This window comes from Aspergillus pseudodeflectus (assembly GCF_044049435.1).
Source record: "Aspergillus pseudodeflectus strain CBS 756.74 chromosome Unknown BJX68scaffold_17, whole genome shotgun sequence".
Taxonomy (NCBI): domain Eukaryota; kingdom Fungi; phylum Ascomycota; class Eurotiomycetes; order Eurotiales; family Aspergillaceae; genus Aspergillus; species Aspergillus pseudodeflectus.
The window spans coordinates 526,913-541,265 of record NW_027263793.1 but is presented as its reverse complement, the minus strand read 5'-3'; the positions used below and the strand labels follow the sequence as shown (position 1 = coordinate 541,265).

At 51.7% G+C, this 14,353-nt stretch overlaps 5 protein-coding genes across 5 annotated transcripts; 2 read left to right on the top strand and 3 right to left on the bottom strand.

Annotated features, from left to right (window-relative positions):
* The first annotated feature begins 932 nt into the window (after window positions 1-932).
* Window positions 933-2,110, top strand: BJX68DRAFT_235859 (uncharacterized protein). The gene is made up of 2 exons (XM_071039930.1): window positions 933-1,446; window positions 1,544-2,110. Exons 1-2 carry the CDS (start codon window positions 1,063-1,065, stop codon window positions 1,949-1,951), a joined length of 792 nt encoding a protein of 263 aa, XP_070900080.1. The 5' UTR covers window positions 933-1,062; the 3' UTR covers window positions 1,952-2,110.
* A 227-nt stretch (window positions 2,111-2,337) lies between these two features.
* On the bottom strand, window positions 2,338-3,602 carry BJX68DRAFT_266066 (exosome non-catalytic core subunit RRP42; the record flags this gene model as incomplete). The annotated part of the gene is made up of 2 exons (XM_071045392.1): window positions 2,338-2,970; window positions 3,042-3,602. 2 exons carry the CDS (start codon window positions 3,600-3,602, stop codon window positions 2,338-2,340), a joined length of 1,194 nt encoding a protein of 397 aa, XP_070900079.1.
* Window positions 3,603-4,592: 990 nt separating this feature from the next.
* BJX68DRAFT_68425 (serine/threonine-protein kinase) lies at window positions 4,593-7,381 on the bottom strand. The gene is made up of 4 exons (XM_071049604.1): window positions 7,292-7,381; window positions 7,004-7,224; window positions 6,200-6,943; window positions 4,593-6,139 (listed from the first exon to the last, which is right to left on the bottom strand). Exons 2-4 carry the CDS (start codon window positions 7,169-7,171, stop codon window positions 4,697-4,699), a joined length of 2,355 nt encoding a protein of 784 aa, XP_070900078.1. The 5' UTR covers window positions 7,172-7,224; window positions 7,292-7,381; the 3' UTR covers window positions 4,593-4,696.
* Window positions 7,382-10,650: 3,269 nt separating this feature from the next.
* On the bottom strand, window positions 10,651-11,742 carry BJX68DRAFT_68419 (uncharacterized protein). Its single transcript, XM_071049603.1, has one exon. The coding sequence runs from the start codon at window positions 11,459-11,461 to the stop codon at window positions 10,826-10,828; it is 636 nt and encodes a 211-aa protein (XP_070900077.1). The 5' UTR covers window positions 11,462-11,742; the 3' UTR covers window positions 10,651-10,825.
* A 1,061-nt stretch (window positions 11,743-12,803) lies between these two features.
* Window positions 12,804-14,330, top strand: BJX68DRAFT_68400 (uncharacterized protein). Its single transcript, XM_071049602.1, has 6 exons — window positions 12,804-13,069; window positions 13,136-13,162; window positions 13,217-13,451; window positions 13,508-13,606; window positions 13,666-13,935; window positions 13,988-14,330. The coding sequence occupies exons 1-6, from the start codon at window positions 12,999-13,001 to the stop codon at window positions 14,096-14,098; spliced, it is 813 nt and encodes a 270-aa protein (XP_070900076.1). The 5' UTR covers window positions 12,804-12,998; the 3' UTR covers window positions 14,099-14,330.
* Window positions 14,331-14,353: the final 23 nt, after the last annotated feature.

Genomic DNA, 14,353 nt, shown 5'->3' with positions numbered 1-14,353 from the left:
AGGCGAGCCGACTTTTGCTGGAAAGATTGTGTTGCTCAAGCATCCATGGGAGCCGCGAAAGACGGAAGGTCACAAACACGTCCAATAATGACAGTTTTTCCACCGAATTTGCTCACCGTGTCATGGCCTCTTGTCGAGAAGCACCAGACAACCACCATCTCGAGCGACAACGCAGCGCCGCCAGAACAAGGAAGCGAAACGTTCATCATGAAGGTAGCTTACCGGGAGAATAGCTGTCAGCACCCTTGGCCATTGTGAATGTTAAGAATATGAAGGGAGAAGAGGAGAGTTGAAAGCAAGAGGTTTAGTGGTATAAGAGAGAGACTTGTGAAGTATGAGCGTGAGAGACAATTGAAGAGAAGATTAAAGCAAAGCTGGCTCGAAAGGAAAGAAAAAAACTTGGAGAGAATTTCTGGCCCGGTCGTCGCCCCCGACGTCTCCCGTGATCCGAATCCACCAATCAGCGCCCGGATGATTCAGCATTACCTACGGGCGCTGCCGGGAGCTTTCGGTCACCACATTCAACAAAAAATGGAGAGTGAAAGACCCTTTTCAAGCGCAGACTCCTCTATCACTACAGGAAAATGAACTGTATAGCTACTATTGAGTTGCGATTCATACATAGAGCATGATCTCCAACTGGCATCTCTAACCTCAAGCCGCTAAGAAAGGTACAAATGCTGATCAGAGCATGCCGTCATGGTATGATCTCATCCCAGATCATGAGCGACGTAACAAACACCAAAAATCTGGGTAAATGGGCGCGGATAGTTTTAGCACCCCTGTAATGCCAAATCTGCGCGCTGCCATTCGCCCAGCGCATGGCGAGTTTTTCCCGTTCCTCCGGCCTTGCTCCGAGGTGGTCTGATGCCTGATAAAATACCTAACTGCCTTACAGCCTGAGGCAGATTTCCAGGAACTTCGAGCTCTTCACGTGACCATCTCAAAAAGTTGGATACCTTCATCGCGGAAAAAAAGCGCAGAAGCTCGAATCTAAAAGAATCGCCCCGCGCTGACGCCAAGCACATTCCAAGACTAAACAACAGTGTTCAAGCATTCAATATGCCTCCGTCAACAATCCCTCCCTTCCTCCTCCCCCGCGGAATTCCAACCTCCCGAACCCTCCTCGCCCTCTCAACCCGCCGCACCCCCAACGCCGCGACGAGGCTACAGCAAATTCCGGGCCGCTGCGCATCTTCAACCCCGAGAGACAATGGCAAGCAACGCACCCTCGAGCAGCCCGACAAGTTCCGACCGCCCTCGCACCCCGCGCGCCGCGTCGTGCAAACCCGCAACGGCAGAGTCGTCAACTACCCGGGTCCCAAGCTGAGCGAGAAGGAAGAGGCCGAGCGCAAGACGCGGCAGTACCCGAATATGTTCCCGCCCGAGGGGACCGTCATGTTTAAGTTTTTGACGAGTCGATGGATTCATATCTGGATTGCGATGGTGCGTTCCTCTGTTTTTGTTCTTCTTGCGGATGTTTATCATCAATTGTGGGAGTCGAATCTAAAGCGGGTATGCTAATATGATATGATATGCACAGGGCGTCCTAACAACCCTCGCTACATTCACCTTCACGACAAACTTCAAAGCATCAAGTCCCTTCGCGCACCTACTCCCCTCCTGGAGCGATCTGCTCTCGCATCCGATCGACACGATCTCGCAGGTGCTCTCGGTATACCGCATGCACGTGCAGCATACGTCCATGGAGACGCGGGAGAAGAGACACCGGCGTGTTGAGGATGCGGAGAAGAGGAGGCAGTTCCGCGTCGCGCATGGGCTTGAGGAGCCCTCGGAGGCGGATCTCAAGGGGACGGGGGAGAAGAGTGAGGAAGGGGTGGAGGGTGCTGTGGATGATCAGTCGCCTGTTGCTGCCGAGGTTCAGGCGCAGGAGTATGTGGATTGGGAGGGGAAGAAGAGGCCTGTTAAGAAGTGGTTGGGCATTTGGTAGTCCGCGTCTCTTCTCTTCTCTGGATTGGGTGTTTCCCTGTAGAGAGTGATCTGGGAGAGTGTGGGATGCTGTGATACATCTGCTGTGTAAGATGGATGTGGAGTATAGAGGTTATGTATAATAGACTGTCTCGTCGGGTCTTTCTCATCTCATGTATTATTTGTATATACATGTTCACTATCCTTGGCATACCGAAGCTTCAGGGCGGGTTTATTCGACTATGGTATACCTCGAATGGGGTAGCGTTGGGTCGGCGTCGCAGATTCAGTAGATGCTGCGGCTATGCTAGTAGCTGCACGCACTGCAATCGTATGTAACCCTGCGGTTCGCCTTGATATCACATCCGACGAGAAATCGAAGGGTAGGACGACAATTCCGTAGGGCTTTCAGCCAACCTCAACTCCCTCAAGACCCTCAAGTACTTCCTCCCCGACGCCGCCCTTCTCGAGCACCATCTTAACCATCTTGGCAATTGTTGCCCTCTTCACACCCCCACGTCTTGGCCTCCAAACACCCGGAACCTCCTCTTCCCCAGTCGACGGGTTTACAATAACCGACTCCTCCGCGGCAGCAGCCGAGCCAAGTGTAGCTACATTCTCCGAGTTCGGGATACCGGGTTGTGTCAGCCGAGACGGGGGATCGATCGTACGGATAGAGAGCAGCTTCAAGCGGCCCGAGTCTGTGTCGTGCGTAATTGAGATCGCGAGGACGGCGTCTGCAACGGCGATTTCTTCGCGACTAGGGTCGAAGATGATGTTCTCAGCTACTGCAACGACGAGGAGGGTCACGGGAGGTCGGACTTTATGCACTGATATCAAGCCCGGTATTGAAGTGGGTTTCGTGTATGTGGATTTGACCCGAGGGTAGAGATACTCGGCGGCGTCCCAGTCATCGTCGAAGAAGGGGTCTTCTTCGCCTTTTGATTTCAGCTTGGGAAGCTTCGTTGAGAGTAGGGCGAGATGCGTAGTGAGAGAGAGGAGGGGGAGCGGGTAGGACAACGGTTGTGAGAGCAGTAGGACCTGTGGACCTGTTAGCCAACCATACCCATACACATAATACCACATCATGGCAGAAGGAAACTCAAACTCACGTCAATATACAGCCTCCAATGCCACCTTCGATTAATCACAAGCCTCCCCTTTAACCCACCAACCATTCCCCCCTCCCCACCCCCAGCAACACTCTCAACAAGCGGCTCCCTCATCATCTCCGCCAGGAAAACCGGCAGCGCATCATCGTCCCGGAATCCCGGAATTTCAATCGCCATCTGCACCCACGACCCTTGCCCAGTACTTGACCCCTGCTTCCCCCCATCGCTTTCACCGTTGCCATTGCTGTTACCGCCGGTCTCCGCAGCATACTCCTCCTGCTCTGCCTGAGTAAGCGCCTCGATCCCCAGCGCCGTCCGCTCAACTTCGGCCTTTACACCGACGATCGCCTGTGTGCCGTCTGCGAAGCCCACGCGCGCGCTGCCGTTCGTGCCCGGAAGGATGTCGGTCTCTGCGGAGAGGGGCCGGAATTGTGTTGCTGAGCGGCCGTCTGGTCGGATGGGGGCGCCCGGAAGGGAGAGAGATGTGTAGATGTAGGAGAGTTCGGCGGGGGAAATGTGAGGGGTTTGCGAGGCTGATGAGGCCTGTCGTTGGGCGGCCATGGTGAGTTTTCTTGGTGCTAGCTGCTAGCTAGCTAGCTGATTGAGGTCAATCGATGCGGGAATGTCCAGACACTCAGTACAATAGTGAGTAGATAGGTTTGTAAGTCATGAATCAAAGTAATTCATGCTGTGATTCGTTGAAGATGGAGTAATCGAGCAGTTGAGCTCTGCAATCGCGGAGTAAGTTGTGCTCGATTGGGAAATTCTTCTCTGATCGGACAATCATTGTTCCGTCGCCGTCGCTCAACTCTACTACAATATACTACAATATCCAAGTCCTCTTCTTGGGAAAGCAAAACATACTTTGTACGATTACTAGAGGCATAAATCATGTGAAGAACAAGTATTTATTGATTGATTCACTCCATGTATATATTGACGGTCTCTCCGCCGAAATGGGTTCAGTATATTACAAGATTGTCTGGTGAGAAGACGACCACCCGTGGCCGTTTGAGGATAAGCGAAAATTGTACAGAGGTGAAAGGAAATTTTGAGTGTGGGTTTCAGATCACTTTCCCATGAGAGATTATGTGCAAAGAGTGCAGAGAGAGTGATGGAGGAAGCGAGGGTGATAGGTGAGAGGAGACAAATGAAAGCGGCTCGAGGTAGAGATGAGGATAGGTGATGAGGTAGGTGTATCCGTATATAAGAGAACGAGAAACCCAGCGACTGGCGCGGGTGCAGCAAAGAGGCAGTGTAAATATGCAGCAGGCGGTAGAATAGAAGCAGGATGGAAAGAACAAGCGGTGTGCCGAAAACGCTGTGCGAGGCCGACTGTATCTATAAAAGGCCTTTGGGGTATGACGACAAGAAAGCCAACAAACGAGATATCCCTGGGCAGAGGAGCGCCCTATAAAAACAAAGGTGAAAAGGGGAACCGAGTTTAGACAGAAGAAGTATAAGGGGAATGAAAGTCCTGAAAAAGTAAAACAAGCTGACACCGTATCCCATACGCCTTGCTCACACAAGTGAGCAGCACAACGACAAAACTTTCCCTTTTGATAGGTATACACGACATTGCTAGAAAGATGCCACATAGATTTGCGCCGCATGGTCCGGAATATTGCCGGATATTATATGGTAGGAATAAAGAACTACCGGTAGGTAGAGCCAGTCAGAAATTTTGTCGAGGCCGGGTTAATCCAGTCATTATCCTCGTATGGCGGTGTAGGCCATTGACGGGTTGAGGTAGAAGGATCCGATTTATCGTCCGGAAGCGGTAGTCGCCTGTTTGGGGTGGCGTCCATCGCACCGAAAGATACGCCGTCGCACTTCGCCGACGGTGAAGGAGTGGGGTATGGGCTAGGCAAGGGGTGGGAGGTCTCGTTCGCCAAGGGCCGACTGTACGTTGATGATGTGTCCGACATCTGTGCCTGTGCTAGTCGTTTCGCAGCCCGACTCGCCGAATGGAGCACTTCGTCCAGAAGCTCATCTTCCTCTTCAGGGGTCTCATAGCGGTGGACTGGGTGGTTAGAGAGCTGCAATGCACGCCGGGTTCGACTCGATATCGGCCCACCATTGCCACTTGTGGAAGCCGGACTGTCTCCCATTGATCGGATAGACCCTTGCGGCATAGACTGACGCTTTGTGGCATCAGCTGGTGAGGCAATACTGACCGGAACATTTCCCAGAGCCGTCGAGTCAAGCGAGTACTTGACGCTTTGCAGAGCCTTGTCCAACTCGGACATATCGGAGTTTTGCCTCGCTTCGCTGACGTTGACGGAATCCAGAGCCAGCGATGACCGGTTTGACCACGGCATGCAACCGGCATTCGCCTCAATATCATCATTCATCACATTAGCCTGGTTTCGGCCAGATAGCCGGCGTGCACGTTTGCGAAGATGAGAAAAGAAGCTCTCCTTTTGGCTAACCGTGACGGTGCTGCCGTTGCCGAGGCCGTTGAGTGCTCGCTCCGCTTCTTGTCGATGGATATCGGCATAGTGGTTGCCGTGAGAGTTGACTGAAAGCTGGCGTCCGATCTTCTTGCTCGCCTTGGCGCCATTCGTACTGCTCGAGTCTGTGTGAGCCGGCGGGTTGGCTTGAGCGGTAACCGCATTAGATAGCGGTGAGACGGGTCGGATCGAGGGGAGAATCGGCATAGGAGCTCCGTGGGCCCATGTAGCGCGTTTGATGGCCACGGGTTTGGCTTTGAGGGTCTGCGGTTCCGGTGTTGACTCGTACGAAACAAGAGCTGGCTTGGATGGCTGATCGGTTTCCATAGCGGGGGCCGGGCTTTCGGATCTCCCGATTAATGATCTTCTAAACCAGGACGGCTTGGAAGTAAGAGTCGGGGAATCGTAGGTTTCCTTCGTAGGCGATTTGACGCTCTTCTCGGACTGCTTGCGCCCGAGTAGTCGGGCTGTAGAAGACCTTGGTCGCAAGGGATCAACCGCATCAGCAAAGTACTCGTGGTTCATTGCTTGTGTACAGGTTGGTCGATTCTTCGGATCCCACATCAAGCACCACGTCACGAAGTTACTGAGAGCCACTGGCCACTGAGGCGCAGGCAAGATGCTCTCCATGGAGTGCGGTGCCATCTTTTCAGGTGTTAGCCGGAATACTATCGAAACCAGAAAGCAGTTTGAAAAACGACATACCTTGGGAAACGTGAACCCCAGCTTCTGGGCGAGGCGCGCACCGTCCCTCCATTCACCACCACCAAGTTTAGCGCCCGACTTGCTGTACCAGTTGCCGGGACTACCCATGATTTCACAGACGCGCCAGACTTGGTCAACCTCATTACCGCCGGGAAACAGAGGCTTGAGCGTGGCAATCTCGACTGCCATGGCACCGACTGCCCACATGTCGACAGGCGCGGAATATTCGCCCGCGCGCAAGAGAACCTCTGGAGCACGGTACCACCTCGTAGAAACGTATGTAGTGTAGGGAAGCTTAGAGTGGGTTTCCCGTGCAAGGCCAAAGTCGGCAATCTTCACTGTGTATGTCGGGGGAGTTGAAGGAGGAGTGACAAGGTTAGAGTAGCGGCTGAAAGTAGAGTCGTTCGGAGCGGATGTAGAAACAAGGATGTTCTCGGGCTTAATGTCGCGGTGGAAGAAATGGTGGGCGTGAATGTGGTCGAGACCGGCCAAAATCTGGTAGAGGATGCTTTTGACGTGTTTCTGGTCCAGGTATTTGTGGTCTCTCGCCTTCATCAGTTGATAAAGGTTACCATCCATATACTCCATGGCAATGTGCAGTTTGCGGGTGAGAGGGTCAAGGAAGATGTCGAGGGCCGGGACAAGGTGAGGATGCGGGGGCAGCGTTCGCAGGAAGATCACTTCCCGCAATTCTAAACATGGCCCCAATGATTCGAATGTCTTCTTCATCGTCTTGATGGCAACCTGTGGTGGTCGAATCAGTATATCAGAACTTAGTAATCAATTAAGATTACCAGGTCATACCAGCGTTCCCCTTCGCGCGACGTTCGAGCCGGCGGTCCGTACACGTGCTACCGCGACGCTACCAAAGCTCCCGTCGCCGACTTCTTTCATCAATTCAAACCGATCCGTAAGACTGGCCATTGAGGTAGGGGTAAGACCCCGTGAGGGATATTCGTATGTGACAGTCATCTTGTCTCCCTTTTCTTCTCTGCCAGCAGATAAACCAAGAAGAGTGCCGAAGACTGAGCTGTGATAAACATGTTAGCCGAGCATGCTTCCCAATTGCCGCTGCAAACTCGTAGATCTCACCCGTATAGTAAAAATGCTTTGAGAGTTTATATAGAGTCTTCCGAGAATAGAGGAAGCAATCAACAAAGCCCCGTTGTCATCATCCGAAATCGAGCGGTTTCGAGCCTGCGGAGGATGAGGCTGTTGTCTTTGCCCATCGATGGATAGGTATCAATGGAGGGTAGTGACTCGGAGGAGACGTGAGGTAGAAGAGGGACAAGAAAAGAGGGAAAGGAGGGTGGGTTAGATCCAAGAATGGAAGAGGGGGAGGAGGAGGAGGATGTCTGGAAGCAGGATGGAAGACCCAAAAGAGCGGACGTGATCGATGTAAAGAGAGGAGCGGGCCCAGCAGTAGCAACTCCCGGTGGGAACCACTATACGAAGGGGGTTTGGGTTAGAGGCAGAGGCGGACTTTTGGGGGAGGCCAGAAGCGAGGGCAGCCCCTGACGCGGTGACAGCTTTTGCTAGCAGCCGTGGGGACTAGAAGAGGCGGTCGCCGACAAGTGAAGAGTCGGTGTTGTAGATCACAGCAAGTAATCAAAAATAAAAATAAAAAAAATAAGGCAGGTAGGTGGATTACGGAGGGGTCAACAATGTCTTGACAGGAGGGACAGCCTCAGCTGCTGACATAGGAGAGCAGAGGGGTGAAAAAGCAATCCCGCAGGGCAGACAAGTCTGGTGATGCGAACAGCGAGGTTATGATAGGAACGGAGGGACAGAGTCAAAAAGGCAGCTGACGGGAAAGAGGGAAAAGAAGCCAAAATCATAAAGAGAGACAGTAATCCGGAGAAGCAGAGCAGGCCGTGGGCAGGTGTTGTTTTGAATGAGTGACGAGAAACGCGAGTGGTCGAGAGTGCAGAAGACAAGAGGGCGAGAGCAACGCGCAGGAGACAAACGATTATTCCAATTACCTATTATTCCCTTTGTTCGTTGAGTCTGGAGTCCTCTGCTTTTTAGCACCACGACTAACTCTGACTACAGGATTTTAGGTCGACACGAAGGACGTTATTCGACAGGGGCCAGACTCCAGCGACTAGCGCTCCCCCCAAATCTCCCGTAATTTTCCCACCGAAATTGACCTCCGCGTCTGCGGTCTTAAAGACGCGGCTTGTTCGCTTTCGTGACATGAGGAGACGAGGAGGAAAGAACCCATCTAATATTGTTGGACATGGTCATTATCGCAATGGCCAGGAATGGAGCGCATGAGGTAATGCATTGTTGATGCTGCTAAATATAAAAGGGAAGAGGGATGATCCACAGGCGCCCATGGAAATGAAAAGGAGAGTTTGTTACCAAATTACCGTATCGAGGAGAGCTTCAAGCTCATGAACTTGTCTCCAACTCTATTTCTCCTCGTATCCTGATCATGGAGAAAGAACAGAAGTACATCAAAAGGCCAACTAAGTGCAGATATCACCCAGAGAATTGATCATCTTGCTTCTTCCCTAATGGCCCGACCCTATTCGCAATCTCTCTGCCACCAGTTGAGTGGAAGTGTTTCTTTGTTTCCGGGTTCTGGGCATGAAGTCTCAGAAATTACCAAAGGTCGAGGGGCTTGATACAGCGCACGTTTTATCTGAAATGCGGACCTGGGGTTTTGTGCCGCAATCCCATCACTCCTGTGTGTGATCAAATAGCCGGGATCTAGATATCTCAAGTTGTTCCCAATCTCGTAGATCCAATTGCGAGGGGTTGGTGATGCTGCCTCAACTCCTCTGGCCGCCAATAATAACAGGCAGAAGAGGGGTAGGTAGTTACCTCGAAAAATCACTCAATCAAATGATGGATTGTTGTCAACAGAGTTTTCATGTCTCCTCCGGTAAGCCCATTATTATTATTGCTGTTGGAATGTGCGTGGCTTTGGAGGGTTCACCCTTGAAGAGTCAGAGCCCTGCTTAGTGGAGGTCCACATGGGCAAAGCCCAAATAATTGTCGGACGAGTTTCCGAGGAGGGGTCAGCAACTCAGCATGCAGAATCTCAAATATTTGTGAACTTCATGAGAGCAATAATGACTGTCCAGTCACCAACCGCCCATCTCCAGTGACAGTATGACCTGTGTGCATTCCACTGACGATTTCCTTCTTCTCTTATTCGAGCTTGACTTGCCGAACCTGTGGATCAATACAGTACAGTTCATGCACGCTTATCTGCATCAGGACTGACATGGTGAATAAGGTAGCATCTGCCGTGTCAGTAAGGGACGTTTCACCCGCGATAATCGCCCAAGACTGAGTGGCTGGCCGTTGTGGGCATGGATGCTGGATCAGAGAACCGCCACTTAGACTGGCAATCCGGTGGCTTGCCTTCTTGATAGACATTCTTCATGGAGTAGTAGAGAGGAATGTTGGGCGCTTTGCCGGTCTGACGATGTCCTCTGCCAATCAATGTAGATAGGCCGTTGCTTAAATTGCAACTTCAAGTACTAAGGATAATGGATGTGACATGTATAGTCCACACGCGTCCTGTGCCAGGACCAGACGTCGAAAGGGAAAGCAGTATGTACATACAGAGTATCTGCGGGTTCCGTCAGCTTTTATACATGATGTGATATATATGTTGACGCATATGTATCAGTTGAGAAAGGCGCTGGCTCGCTCAAAATCTGCATATCCAGACAGGCGCGTCTTTCGTGCAGAAAAGGATGCGCAGATCATAAGCGATAAAGCGATTCAACTTGTGCTATTGTTCGATATTGCAGGCGTCTGCTGGGGACGCCTACCATGCTCGCACCAAGACCAGATATGAGGCTCCCTGTAGGGTTACATAGACCCCTCAAAGAGGGAAACTGAATTGAGTGATATCCTTGGCATATCTCCTGAGGTTGGAAAGTCCGTATTTCCAGAGTCTATTTGTCGTTGTCATGCTTGTGTCCGGTGACCCTGCTGTGGAAGACGAACCCGGCCATCATGCTATGTGCGAACATCCAACAGCGCCGGTCAACCGTCATATGTCTGTCGAGATGACATGCCATGCAAGAGCAGCAAGGAGTTTCAGTCCTCTTGGGGTCATGTCCGCGCTCTTCGTTACTCCGATCTGGTATCAACTGCTATTGATTTCAGATGCACGACGGATCGCGGTTTGTCTCTTGGACGGAGGCCGTCCGTACCTTAGTCTCGGATCATGGGGCGAACTGGTGATCGACGGCAACGGCAAAAGCAAAAAAAGACAATTCAACCAAATCCAGAGAGAAATGGATGGAGGATAGTACTTTTCTGGCCATCTCCTTTTTTGGCAAGACCTACGTTGTTATCGCCACCCTGTTTACCCTCCACTATCCAGGGAGCAGCTCTGGCGCTGGACTGGTTGGATGGCCAATAGAACGGAGTAATACATTATTGCCCAGGTGATCTCCTGTTCCAAACTCTCACTCAACGGGAATCGTTTTTAGCGTCGGATGTTCCTGAAGAGAACCGGGGGTCCTAATTTTTTTGACACAGCCAACAATTCAAAACTTCAGATCATTTTCTCGACAGTATGCTTGGGCACCAGCACAGTACATACGGACTCACATATGATTTGCTCTGATGCCCTTTTTCGGCCCAACCCCTCGTTCGTCAACGGCCCAAGACTCCTGAGCGACTCTGTGAATTCTGACCCGCCGGCTGGTCAGTGATTGGCAATTTCGAGTTCCGCGTCTCTGGGAACATTTGAACAAGGACCGAGTGATCCATTTTTCTGGCTCGGGGAACGCGGATTGATTTTGCTCCCCACTCGGCGCAGTCCGTCCCAGTTAGCGCTTCCGCGATTCCGTCCATGGTAAACCGCGCCATGAGAATGATGATGAAACTCTGTCTGTCTGAGCCTCTGAGGTAAACAATCTTGCGAGTGGACTTCACAGTCTCCCAATCAAATATTTCAGGAAAGGGTAGCCTCCATGGGAAGACCTTAGTGCATCGGTCCGTCTGATTCCTGGGTCTTCCAGAAGGATTTAGGGGCACCCCGGTGCAATGACCAGGAGACGGCGGCACCCACACTGTTGGGAATATGCCATCTATCATGGGATCACCCGACCCCAAGAAGTTCGGAAATTGAGCATCGGCTGGTCGCTGGCTCAGCGTGCTGCGTGGGAGAAAGGAGGCGTGGTAATAATCTGGCTGGATCTGTATCCCAAGTCCTGGGGCAGCCGCCAAGATGTCAGCGTCTTGCAAGGACCAAGGTTCCTTCCTCCCGTCCCGTTGATAGCAACGCATGCATGATGAGACCGTTGTAGAGCCTCCACCGACGAAGATCAACAATGTTCCGTACAGTAGTGCCCATCCCTTAAAACCACAATGATTGTACTGACCTGGCAGCGACTTTTTTCAATTGGCATCCCCTGTCCTGCACCATCCCTCCTGTGAATCTGTCTTCGGCTTGTGCCTCGGGAGGCGTTTGCAAGTACCCGAAGTTAATCTCCGTCTGGATGATGGAATGCCCACTGTAGCTGAAGAGCTTCTAACAGGCCACAAAATCAGTCGATCATTTTTTTTAAAATGAAATTCGGAGCACGACGTTGGCACTGAGACTGGATCCTAGATCCTCTGGCCTGGCAGCTCTCAGGTTTCCAGTCCAGGAGCAAGGATCAGCGGAACTGCAGTCTGCATCCTCCCGCTCCTAGAGCTGAGAGATTGATCGCGAGGTAAGTGCATGGACATGCCAGATCTGCATGCGCCTTTGACATCATGTCAACAAATCCTGCGAGTCTTCTTCGAGTGAATCCGCGAGATGGTCTGTGACCCAGCCTTCAGTTTGCGCGCTTTCAGGCGCCGAAGTCTTGAGGACGCGAATTTCGCATGGACACCGTGGAGCGTATGTTTACCCTACGTCATCGCTGAGGAGACGATGAGGAAATTTGAGTGGTTCCTCCCAAGTTGTCAACAACATTGTACCAGCCACAGAGTGTTGGGGAAATGCGTCTTGACATGAAGCAATACGGTAATGATGCCCTAGGTGGCTCGCCATGTGAATTAATGTGGAGGTATGCCTGTTTCATTGGATTGTCAATTGTAAATGATCACTGACTGGTTTTGCTCCGGGATAGGCACTTTTCTTCCTTCTAGCATACAGCCGGCTTAGATATCAGAGTCAGGGCAGGATATATTTATTCCACCTTGGCTTCAGCAAGGATTCACTTCTCGACAAGAGGCCTGAGACCACTGTCATAGGTGCGGGATGGTCTCTGCTTGTCATCTGTGAAGCTGGGATGGGGCTCTCTTCTCCTCGATTGCCAATGGCAGAGACACGGAATCAGGCAGCATGAGATTTCAGTGTGGCCCACGAGAGAGGAGGGTCGTCCATTGTTGCGATGCTGTTTGTGACTTCTTCTCTTTTCCCTCCTCTTCCAATGCAGTAGGCAGCGCTGCAGGTGTGCTTGTTTGCTCCGCTTCTCTTAAATAGGACAGTTTTCACCATGTCTCAGATCTACCTATTCACTGGTCAAATGATTGCAGTTTCATTCACTGCCAGTTGCAGAGGCTTCTCAGCGCAGCTAGATTAGCAAGTGTTGCTGGTTGAACTGGATCCGCCTTGCGCATAAAAGGCTGTCTCTTTAACTGTTGTGTTCTGCTCTTTCTCTTTCTCTTTCTCCTCTACAACTTCCTCTCCTCGAATCCCACTTCTCGAACCCCTCTTCTCGAATTTCTCTTCCCAGAGCCCTCTCCTTGAATTCCTTCTTAAACAGAGCAACCAACATATTCAAATATCTTTGATCCCTATCAGACACCATTCATTCACGGCATCCCACCAAGCATGAGCCGTCGCTTGTCCTCGGGCGTTCCAAACGCATACAGCGGGGGGTTTAGCGAAACGATTCAGAGACAGTGAGTACTCAAGAGCTGGATCTTTATTTATGTTCGCCCAGCTAACGAAACCTTTCTCTGTTCCAGGCTTGAAAGGGTCAACCTTCCTGACAAGTGAGCGAACCTCCTTCCAGTCCATGCCCCGGTATTGTCCTTAACAAAGTTCAGGATCAAGTGTAAAACTTGCCACAAATGGCGCCTCATTGCGTCCTTTTCCAAGAGACAGTTGAACATTGTGCGCCATGCCGTTCATGAGCAGGGGAATAGAGCCCTGTCCACCGGCCACGCATCCTGCCTCACTTGTACCAATGGGCAAATCACGGAGCTCACGTGCATAGTCTGCGAGCAGACCAAAGCGCTTGATGGGTTTGCAAACAACCAGCGGAAGGAGCACGAGAATGCGGTATGGCTCCAGTCTACTCCCTGAATTCCTTTCGGACTAACATCAGATAACATCAGCGTTGCCTGCGTTGCGTCCAAGGACATGCAGATGCAGAGCCTGTCGTCGATGAGAACAAGCTGCTCACCGACAGCGAGTTTTCGACTACTCTTACTGCCGTGAGTTTGAGACAGCATCCTTATGGCTGAGCGTATTCGAGTACTGACTTGCACTTCAGAGCCATGCAGCATCTCTGTCTGGGTCTACTCGGCCCTTCACTAGCTCTACCCAAGCATCTGCTCTCAATGGATACACGACCGCGGAGGAGAACAACTCGATGCGCACCATCAGCCTCGGGGGAAACAACTCCGTTGAAATCGAGCGCCATGACGCTGCCACCGATGGAGTATCTGTCCACTCGCGCTGGGAAGCGTGGGGTGTGACTGCTTCCAGAGCTCCTAGTACCGTCGCCACCGATGACAGACACAGAAATTTTGCTAAAATCAAGGTAAGTGTTTCGTGCACAATGGCTGGAGGGATGAGTTGCTGACTACCGACAGGCGTGGAAGCCCGAACCTATCAAAGAGAACGTTGCGGTGAGGGCCCCAGTCACGAAGACCGAGGACCACGACAATGGATATGAAGAGGAAGACGAAGAGTGGGAACTTTGAACGTTGTATGTAAAGCGTTTCATGTGGCCACGAAGTTCCGGCGGGTGCCCCCAAAGTTGAAGTGACTGGGAAGAGGTGTACTGCCAGTGATGACTGTTTTCTCCTGCAGCGATTGGTTGGCCGTGTGCCTGGACTGTATTGATTCGAGCCAAACGCGACCATGGTTCCGGTTCGCTTAGATTTAGAGGAATCAGGTACTTCTTATGTAGTCTCGCACTCCAAGAGATCTGCTCTACTGCTCTGTATGACCGAACG

Coding starts and splice junctions, on each gene's coding strand:
- BJX68DRAFT_235859 (XM_071039930.1), top strand. CDS start 1,063: ATGCCTCCGTCAACAATCCCTCCCTTCCTCCTCCCCCGCGGAATTCCA. Junction 1,447..1,543: donor TTCATATCTGGATTGCGATG/GTGCGTTCCTCT, acceptor TGATATGCACAG/GGCGTCCTAACAACCCTCGC.
- BJX68DRAFT_68425 (XM_071049604.1), bottom strand. CDS start 7,171: ATGACTGTCACATACGAATATCCCTCACGGGGTCTTACCCCTACCTCA. Junction 6,944..7,003: donor TCGCGCGAAGGGGAACGCTG/GTATGACCTGGT, acceptor CGACCACCACAG/GTTGCCATCAAGACGATGAA. Junction 6,140..6,199: donor TGGGGTTCACGTTTCCCAAG/GTATGTCGTTTT, acceptor ACACCTGAAAAG/ATGGCACCGCACTCCATGGA.
- BJX68DRAFT_68419 (XM_071049603.1), bottom strand. CDS start 11,461: ATGCGTTGCTATCAACGGGACGGGAGGAAGGAACCTTGGTCCTTGCAA.
- BJX68DRAFT_68400 (XM_071049602.1), top strand. CDS start 12,999: ATGAGCCGTCGCTTGTCCTCGGGCGTTCCAAACGCATACAGCGGGGGG. Junction 13,070..13,135: donor AGCGAAACGATTCAGAGACA/GTGAGTACTCAA, acceptor TCTCTGTTCCAG/GCTTGAAAGGGTCAACCTTC. Junction 13,452..13,507: donor GGAAGGAGCACGAGAATGCG/GTATGGCTCCAG, acceptor AGATAACATCAG/CGTTGCCTGCGTTGCGTCCA.